Source organism: Psammomys obesus, unplaced genomic scaffold (assembly GCF_907164565.1).
Source record: "Psammomys obesus unplaced genomic scaffold, mPsaObe1.curated_primary_1811, whole genome shotgun sequence".
Classification (NCBI taxonomy): Eukaryota; Metazoa; Chordata; class Mammalia; order Rodentia; family Muridae; genus Psammomys; species Psammomys obesus.
Genome location: NW_026594143.1, coordinates 1,022,630 through 1,032,736, shown reverse-complemented (window position 1 = coordinate 1,032,736; position 10,107 = coordinate 1,022,630). Strand labels below are relative to the sequence as shown.

Genomic DNA, 10,107 nt, shown 5'->3' with positions numbered 1-10,107 from the left:
TTCCTTCCTTCCTTCCTTCCTTCCTTCCTTCCTTCCTTCCTTCCTTCTCTCTTTCATTGTGTATGTGTATGTGTATGCATGTATGTGTATCCATGCTACAGAATGGTTTGCTTCTAAAAGTTGGACTTCTTCCCTCACTGCTTACAGCACATTTCACTATCTATACTGTAGTCTGCAATGTCTACATCATACCTCATTTTCCTCTATTTCACCCACTAAAACCTTTCAGGAGTCAGTCAAAGAACTATCTTATTTCCAGTTCTTACTTAACCCAGTTTTATACATATAGAACTTTGGGCTGGCTAGAAGAAAACTCATGAGATGGAACATGACTTGTTCAGTGGCTTTCAAACATTTTAAAGCAGTGGAGTGGAGTCTTTTTTTTTTTTTTTTGTAAATAAGGAAGCCAGTTTATATAACAAATCAAAGCATAGGTGGTTTGAATAGGATAAAAGTCAGAGACCTAGAGCTCCCCTTGTTCCTCTCATCTGCCTTCCACATACCACCCATCCCCAAAATTTCTCCCAGGAAGCTCAAAGAAAGCACAGAACATCTCTGAAGAACACCTTTTTAGTCTTGACTTTTAATTATACAGCTAAGCAAACAAGCTTCTAGAGCTTGTTCCATCAGATAACTTTCCCCAGGTCAGAGAGATAGCTGGTAGCAAAATTAGGGCTAGAAACTTTCTTCAAAAGTTCTGTAGTCCTTGGAGTTTGAACCACGTAGATAAGTACTTGATTTTTTCTTTTTTATTACTTTGTGTCAGCTAATCTTGGAGTCTTTCCCTCCAGTTTTGACAGCAATGCTGGGCTTTTTCTTTGCTCATCTTCTCTTTACTTGTCAATGGCTGGGTAAAGAAATGCCACCCAATAAATTTATGATGACTCACTGTACAGAAACCAGGGGTGTGCATATATGGAGCACCTGTGTAAGCCACTTCCATGGCAGTACCATGAGTGCTGGGAACAGACCTCTGCTCTTAGCATAGAGAGAACCCTTGAGTAAGCTCTAACCCCCTCATGTATTAATACTCTTGTAGGACATCTTCCAACAGAACGTTGGGAAGACGAGTAATATCTTTGGTCTGCAGAGGATCTTCTCAGCTGGCTCCATCCCCTTAACCAGGCCAGCCCATTCCACTTCAGTATCCATGTCCAGGCTGTCACTGCCCTCCAAAAGTGGTTCAAAGAAGAAAGGCCTGAAGCCCAAGGATATCTTCAAGAAGGCAGAGCGAAAGGGCAAGGAAAGTTCAGCCTTGGGGCCTGCTGGCCAGTTGAGCTATAATCTCATGGACCCATACAGTCATCAGGCACTGAAGACAGGCTCTTCCTTGAAAGCAAAGGTGGGTGCTGGCCCATGGGTTCAGCCCAACTCTTTTGGGTCCCTTGGAAGAGCAGTATTTCAAAACAAAACAAAACAAACAAAAAACCCCAGGCTATCTTGTTCCATATTTTAGGGTCCCTAGTGTTTGGCTACCAGTTACACTCATTTAACAGGCATTTATTGTGACATTTTCTGTGCTGGGCACTGTGATAGGTGCTGTGCATGGAACTCAAAAGGCTGATAGGCTAGTAAGAATGATAGGCATAAAAATAAATGAGTGAAATGAAGTGTAGATGTCTCCCACAATCAAGGGCATGTGTGGGATTTAGAGACACAGAAGGGGGTTGATTCTATCTGTGTAGGGCTCAGGAACTCTTTGCCATGTACATGACACTTGAGTTGCATCTTGATATACTCAGATGGGAATGAGATTTGAGAATGTTGTGTGTTAGGTTAGAATCTTATACAGGTCCAACAGGTCCTTGTCTCCTCCCTCAGGGCTTTGCCGTGCCTACATACTATATTACCCTATGTGGGTATCTAATAATGGTGCCCTCTTCCTTTTTTTAGGGAACATGTTTCACAAGCTATGATATGTTTTCCCCAAGCCAGCTAAATATTCTCTATCTCCTACTCCTGAAATTGTTGGATTTGGAGGTTGTGGATAGGCATATCAGAAGGCCTTGGTTTAGAGGGTTTTTGACAGTTTTGCAGTAAAACCAGAGGGAACTGGCCCTCTTGATTTACCTGGGAGTCTCAGACTGGTGACAACTGAGCCTCCTCCTTCTACAGTTCAACATCACTGGTACCTGCTTGAATGAATCAGATGATGACTCACCAGACATGGACGTTGGTAGCAGTGAGAACCCGATGGCCCTGTTAATGGCTAATGGCAGGTAAGATGGGTAAGAAAAAGCACAGAGATAACTAAGATTGCCAGTGGCAATTAAAATGTAGACCAAGGAGTTGGGACATGGTGAGGGAAAGACAGTATTTAGGGTAATATCCAAATGTAAGTAGATATTTACTTTGTTCAGAAGTCATAATGGACAGGGAGAGGTCTGGAGCCTAACTGACAACTTAAAGATCTTGTATAGGTTCTAGGATTTTAGCAAGTTATTATGGTAGAACTACTAGTAAAAATAGTGGTAATAAGTATACAGGTTAAGAGCACAGAGGTTTGAGTTGGAGATGGCTCAGCTGTTGAAGAGCACTTATTGAACTCCAAGTTATGTTTTCAGTGCCCACCTGGTAGTGGTTCACAATTATCCATAACTGCAGTTCCAGGGAATCCAATCAATGCCTTCTTCTGACCTCCATGGGCATTAGGCTCACTTGTGATGCACATACATACATGCAGGCTGAAGACTTATATACATAAAATAAAAATAAATAAATCTTTGACAAAAGAACATAGGGGATTTTGTTAATTTTTATTCACCATGTATATGGAGGGAAGGGGGTCAAGGGCAGTAAAGGGGTACCACAGCATGGATGTGATGGTCAGAGGACAACTTTTGGGAATTCATTCTTTCCTTCTGATGTGGGTTCCAGGCATAAACTCACTTTGTCAGGCTTTGTATACCTAGTCTTTTTACCTGCTGTCCCATCTTGCTAGCTCAAGAACATACTTTTAAAAATATGTTTTTATAATTAAATGTATAATAATTCACTTTATGGGTTATATATTGTACAAATTTTTGTACAGATTATAAAAAGTGTTTAGTGCATACTGCATCATTGTATTATGTGCCTGGAACCACTCAAATGTTCACTAACATAGGTTAAATAAGATATAGTATATCTTCAGAATGGAGTCCACACATTAGAGAATTACAAAGAATGGAGCATTTTAATATTTGTTAGCACTGAAAGATGTCCAAGTTAGTGTCTTTTTTCCATTGAGATGGGTGTCTTATCGTAGCTCAGGCTGGTCCTGAATTTCTGATCTCATGTATTGCTCCAACCTCCCAAATAGTTGCCACTATAGCTATGCCCTGCTTCAAGATATATTTTGAAGGCTTTTTTTTTTTTTTTAATTTATGCCAGTGATTGTATTTAAGGCTTTATATATCTTAAGACAGGCACTCTGCCACAAAACTACACCCTTCAGTGTATTCCCCCTACAACCTTTTTTTTTTTTTTTGAAACAAGGTCTGCTTATGTACCTCAGGCTGGCCTTGAGTTTTCTTATATAAACTAAGTACGTCTTGTAATCATGATCCTCCTGCCTTTGTGTCCTGATTGTTGGGATTTTAGACAGTATAGGGGTGTTTCACCACCATTTCTGTCTATATGTGTGTGTGTGTGCGTGTATGTACAAATAGTATAACACATGGACGTATGTGTGTGTTCTAATAGCATACTTTTTTAATATTTACTTTTTTGGGTTTTTTGAGACAGGGTTTCTCTGTGTAGCCTTGGCTGTCCTTGAACTCTATTTGTACACCAGGCTGGCCTTGAACTCACAGAGATCTGCTTGCATCTGAGATTTAAGGCTTGTACCCTCATGCCCAGCCTTAAGATTTTCTTTAAGTTTGTATATATAAGTGTTTTCGCCTACACCAGGTGCATGCTGTGCCCAAGGAGGCCAGAAAGGGAGTCATATTCTTTAAAACTAGAGTTACAGACAGTTGTGAGCCTCCACCAGGGTGCCAGGAATCGAATCTGGGACCTCTGGAAGAGCAGCCAGTAAATGGTCTTAACCATTGAGCCATCTCCAGCCCCAAGATACAGTTTTCAGTGAAACAAATCAGGTTATTGAATAGCATTCAATTCCACCTTTACTTTTAAAAAGGCATACGTTTAATTGTAGGGGGTGGTAAAAAGCAATATATGAAGGGTTTGTTTATATTTTTTAATTTTTAGAGGATGCTTAAGAGTTAGGTGGGCGGTGATAGTGCACACTTCTAATCCCAGCACTTGGGAGGCAGAGGCAGGCGGATGTCTGTGTATTTGAGGTCAGCCTCGTCTATAGAGTTCCAGAACAACCATGGCTACACAGGGAAACCCTGTCTTTAAAAACAAACAAGAGAAAGAAAGAAAGAAAGAAAGAAAGAAAGAAAGAAAGAAAGAAAGAAGAAAGAGAGAGAGAGAGAAAGAAAGAAAGAAAGAAAGAGAGAGAAAGAAAGAAAGAAAGAAAGAAAGAAAAGAAAGAAGAAATAAAAAGAAGAAAGAAAGATGCTTAAAGTTCAGTTTATATGGTTTAAAACTCAAAAGGGTCAGTCCAGGAAGGTGGCTCAGTGGTTATAGGTACTCACTAACAAGCCTGTTCATCTCTCTGGAAGAAGAGAGCCAACTCTCTTGACTTAGCCTCTGACCTCCATGCATTCTGTAACATGTATGTACCCCCTCCATGAGATAATAATAGAAAAAGTTAAAAAAAAAAAAAAAGGGTGACAGAGCACATAGTAAAAAAATTCTGTTCCCATCTTTCTTCCTTTGTTCTCTCCATAGACAACCATTAAGTATTTTAGTCAGCATGTAAGTAGTAGATTTCATGGACATTTTTCTTTAAAATTTTTTTTGAGACAGGCTTTCTTCATGTATATGCCTTGAACTCACAGAGATCCTCCTGCCTCTGCCTCCCTCAGTGCTGGGATTATAGGCATGAGCCACCTTGCCCAGCTTTTAAGTTTTTAATTTAATTTTTTAATACAATATATTTTGATCATATTTTCTCCTCTCTAAATTCTTCCTAGATGATCTCCCTACCCATCCTATTTCATGTGTTTATGCATGTTCTCTCTTGCTTTGTTAATATTTTTCTCTATAAAAACAAACAAAAGCTGAAATTTTAGACAAACAAAAAACAAGAGAAAATAACAGTAACAGTGATAATAATGATGATGATGATGATAATAATAATAATAATAATCGTAAAATAAACAGCTTACCAAAAAAGAACATGGAGTTTGTTTTGTGTTAGCCACATACTCTTAGGCATGAGGCCTGCCCTGGACTGTGGTTGACATTCCACTGTTGCAAATAGATTCTTGGTTGGGGTTGGAACCCGTGTCACTTCCCTGTTTTAATACTGGGACTCCCCCTCTAGCTTGAGCCTTTGCAGGTATTGTTCATGCTGCCACAGTCTCTTTGAGTTCATATGTGCATCAATCCATTTGCATCTGGAAAACACTTTTTTTTTAATCATCCATTACCTTAGGGTCTTACTATCTTTCTGTCTCCTCTTTTGCATAGATCCCTAAGACCTGAAGGAAAGGGTTTGATGGAGAAATCCCTTTTAGAACTGAGTGTTCGAAAGTTTCTTACTCTGCATATGATCCAATTGTGGGTCTCTGTTAATTCTCCTCTACTGCAAGAAGAAGCTTCTCTTATGTGTGTTGAACAAGGAAGGCATTGATCTATGGGAATAGCAAAATGTCCTTAGAAGCCTTTTTGCTATGTTCCTTTATTAGAAGTCATTATGATATTTTCATGTACACATATAATTTTATTTGGCTTGTATTTACTTCCCTAATACCATCATCTGTTCTTCTTAACCTCTGCCACTGACCTGTTTTTCCTTACAAATATTACTCCTTTTGCTTTTATATATGATATATGTGTGTATGCATATGTATAAATACATAGTGTATTTGCATATATATATATAGTTAAATGTAAATTCTACATGAAAATGCAATATCTTTCTTTTCCTTATTATCCTCTTTCATTCTACCTCTTCCTCTAGATCCCTTCTTTCCAGATACATGTCTATGCATTCAAGCAAGTATATATATTTATTACATATTTTATACTTGCTGTTCCAAACCTTTGACAAGACAGTGGTTATCTCTAGAAAGTTGGATAAGGGGAGAGAAGAAAACAAAACATTCACTTATATGGAATTTTTTTAATGTTGCATCAGGGTTTCACTCTGTAGTCCAGACTGGCCTGGTATTTGCTTTGTAACTCAGGCTGGCCTTGAACTTGAGGTAATTCTAGCACCCCAGCTCCCAGATGCCAAAGTTACAGATGATTTCCAATATGCTCATCTTTAAAAATTATTTTAAAAATACATAAATATTCAGTAGTGAAAGTGTAAATTCCAATGTGAAGCTCCACAACTTCAGAATGGCTACTCTTAACTATACAGATATTAATTGAGATATATAGAGCATGGATCTGGTTAATTTCAATGCGAAATTTTTTTCATTAACATGTTATAATTGTTAGAAACATTTTACAAAAGAATAAAGGAAAAGTTAAGAAAATCATGATCTTGGTAACCAATCAGTCAGTTCGTCCTGAGTTTGGATTCCAGGTCTAATATATATTTACTATTTGATATGGCAAATTAATATTTGGTATTTTAAAAATATCTCTCATATAGATAAATTTACTTTAAGATTTTGAGGTGATTAAATCAGATAATGTATATTTCATTCTTATAAGGCATAGTACATAGTCTTATGCACTTAATAAAGGTAGCCTTTACAAATTTGTTGATAAAGAAGAAAATGAAAGATGATGATGATGTGATTATGGCCAGAGTCTTAAGTATGTTGCCTAGAAACTATAATGTATGTAGAGAATCAGAGGGAGAAAAAGGCAAGCGAGAGTTATCATCAGGAATCTAAGAACATTATCCAGCAGAATTTAAGAACAAAGTGCAGAGTACAGGTGATGTAGGAACACAACAAGGACACCTAGTCTCTTTATAGAGAAACATTGTCTTCAGATCTTAAGGGAAAGTATATTAGGTCTACCTGACCAACAAAACAAGGGAAGGAGCAGAGTCTGTAAGAAATGAGATGTCCTTGGGATTTGAGAACTCAGTTGCTAAAGAGTACTATTGAAGAGATTGTTGAGCTCTGCCACGTTTTCAGACCTTTTGACAGGTTTCCTGGGGAGGAGACAAATGTGAGTACTAAATGATCAGTTACAAATGACTAGTAGGATACAGTATAAAGAGATCTCTGTGCTCCTTCTTGTTCTTGTCCTATTTCTATTAACCTGCCACGGCTGCCAGAGGTATTTTTAAGAGAACTGAGAGGGTATAGAAATTTTCAAGAATAAAGTATATTTGGACTTTTTCCAGTATGAATATATTGCAGGATTGAGGTGTAATTGAAACAAGATTGGCTGTATGTCATAAATCTTAAAATTTAGCTAGATGATAGATTTGTGGGAGTTTATTATACATTTACATTTTTCTATGTGTTTAAACTTTTCATAACTAAAAATTAAAAGATTAGGGTATAAGTAACTGTCATTGAATAGCAGCTATGTATCAAACTATCTTAAGCTGTTTACATACATTATTTTATTTAATCCTTACAGTTCTCAAGGTTAACATAGTTATTCCCGTGTTATATATGTGAAAACTTGTGACCCAAGCAGTTTAATTATACTCTTTGTCATCAATGGGCCTTTGCTGTGTAACAGACTCTGTATTAACATTAACTCCATGAACTAGAAAATAGGTCAATTAAATAACTAATTCACTGAAAGACATTTTGGCAAAATAGCTATTTGCTAAATATATGAATCTTCTGATTTTATTAGAAACATTCCATTTTGACTATCTAAAATTGTTTACCTAGTGTTAACAGGGTAATGTAACCTATTCCCTTTGCATATGTGTTGTACATATTATATATATAGACATATACAATATATGTGCATATATATTGTTAAGAGAGAGACAGACACAACACACCACACACACACACACACACACACACACACACACACACACACATTGGGTGGGGGTGTGTGTGGTTATTATGTGGCCCTGGCTGGCCTAAGGCTCCCCATGTAGACTGGGCGGGCCATGAACTCACAGAGATCTGCCTGCCTCTGCCTCTAACTGCTGGAATTAAAGGCATGTGCTACCATGTCTGGTATGAATTTTTTTTTATTAACATAGATTTTTCTATATATTATGAGGTACAATGTAATATTGGATAGTGACTGACTCAGTAATTTTTTTAAAAAAGTTTGAATACATTCTGTACTTTGAGATATATAAGATCATTGTTAATTATATTTATACTGTTATACTATAGAACTTATTCCATTGATAAAACAATAACATTATACCTATTGATTGACCTCTTTTTCCTTTCTATTCTTCCCAGTCTCTGAATTTCTGTAAAAATAACTCTTAAAAATAATACTTAGTAGTAAGATTTTGTGTGGTATAATTTGCATGCGATAAATTAACCTGCTTAAGTGCGTAATTAATGAAATTTATTAAGTTTATAGAATATTCCGTTATTACAGTTTAATTTTAGAACATTTCTTTTACCCTTCCTATTCCAGGCTAAAACTATCTTATCACCTACCTCCCCTCTCTCCAGATGCACTCCTCTGTTTCCTCCCAGGGATATCAAACACACATGGCATGTCAAGTTACAAGAAGACTAGGCACCTCCCTCAAATTAAGGATAGACAAGGCAACCTGGTAGGAGAGCGGTCTCAAAAGCAGGCAAAAGAGTCAGAGACAGCCCCTGCTCCCAGAGGACCTAGGTCAGATCCATACAGGCTCCCTGATTGTTGGTTCAGTCTCTGTGAGCCCCTTTGAGTCCTGATTAGTTGATTCTGTGGGCCAATTTCTTATGATGTCCCCTCTCCTTGCTTCAGTCTTTCCCCTGCCTCTTCTGCAGGATTCCCTGAGGTCCGCCTAATATTTAGCTGCATCTTCTCCCAACAGTTATGGATGTAGCTTCTCTGATGATTATGCTAGGTTCCAGTCTACAAATATAATAGAGTATAATTAGGAATTATTTCAATGACGTTTATTTGTTTGTTTATTGCTAGTCATGTTTGATTTTATCCCAGGTCTCTGGGCTATCTAGCCTCTGATTCCTGGACTTCCAGGCAGTATCATACAAGGGCTCTCTTGTATGGCATGGATCTCAAGCTGGACCAGTCGTTGGTTGGCCACTCCCACAATTTCTGTGCCAGCTGTACCCCAGCACATCTTGCAGGGAAGACAAATTGTAGGTCAAAGGTTTTGTGGATGGGTTGCTGTCCCGATCCTCCACTGAAAGCTTTGCCTGGTTATAAAAGGTGGTTGGTTCAGGCTCCTTATCTCCCATTAATAGGAGTCTTAGCTAGGTTCGCCCTCGTAGATTCCTGGGAGTTTACATTGCACTAGGTTCTTACCTCAGTCCTGAAATATTCCCCCTTCCCCTACCCAAGTTCCAGCTCTCTCTCCCAGTACTCTCTCCTTCCACCCCACCCTGGAGTAACATATATGGTCTTTTATATATGGCTTCTTTTCATTTAGGATATATGTTTGAGATTCGTTTATAATATAGGAAAGAACTGATATTAGTTGTTTCATTTTATTATTGAATAGTATTACTTTTTTGGATATGCCACATTTTTCATAATCATTTGGATTGCTTCTATTCTGAATAATGGTGCTGTGGACATTCATGTTCAATGCTTTGGTTTTGCATATGTACATGTGTGGTATGTGTGCATGTGTATGTTTATGCACACTTGAATTAGCCAGCTTGCTCTGGAATATTCCTGTCTATGCTTCCTTCATCTAGGGATTACAGTCAGCCATCACAGTCGCACTTGGTGTTTACATGGTACTGGGAATCTGAATTTCTACTGAATTATTTCCCTAGCCCCATGTTCAAGTTTTTATATAGGTATACATTTTGGTTTCAGGAAGTGGCTAAAAATTATTTCAAAGTGTATGTGTGTTTCATTTTACATTTTTGACCATCAATCCTAAAGTGGGATCTGCTCTGTATTCTGTATGATTCACTTGAGACCTGGTTTTAGAGTTAAGGGGTATGGTTTGTTAGAACCAGCATG

General features: G+C 37.8%; 1 protein-coding gene across 4 annotated transcripts in view; it reads left to right on the top strand.

Annotated features, from left to right (window-relative positions):
- Phf8 (PHD finger protein 8) overlaps window positions 1-10,107 on the top strand; it is a 102,611-nt gene that overhangs the window by 45,001 nt on the left and 47,503 nt on the right. For 3 of the 4 annotated variants that reach the window (XM_055617919.1, XM_055617922.1, XM_055617921.1), the window contains exons 13-14: window positions 1,040-1,342; window positions 2,116-2,219. In XM_055617919.1, the coding sequence (XP_055473894.1) occupies window positions 1,040-1,342; window positions 2,116-2,219 (407 nt within the window). The remainder of the gene's footprint in view (window positions 1-1,039; window positions 1,343-2,115; window positions 2,220-10,107) is intronic. The other variant, XM_055617920.1, reaches the window with a different exon arrangement.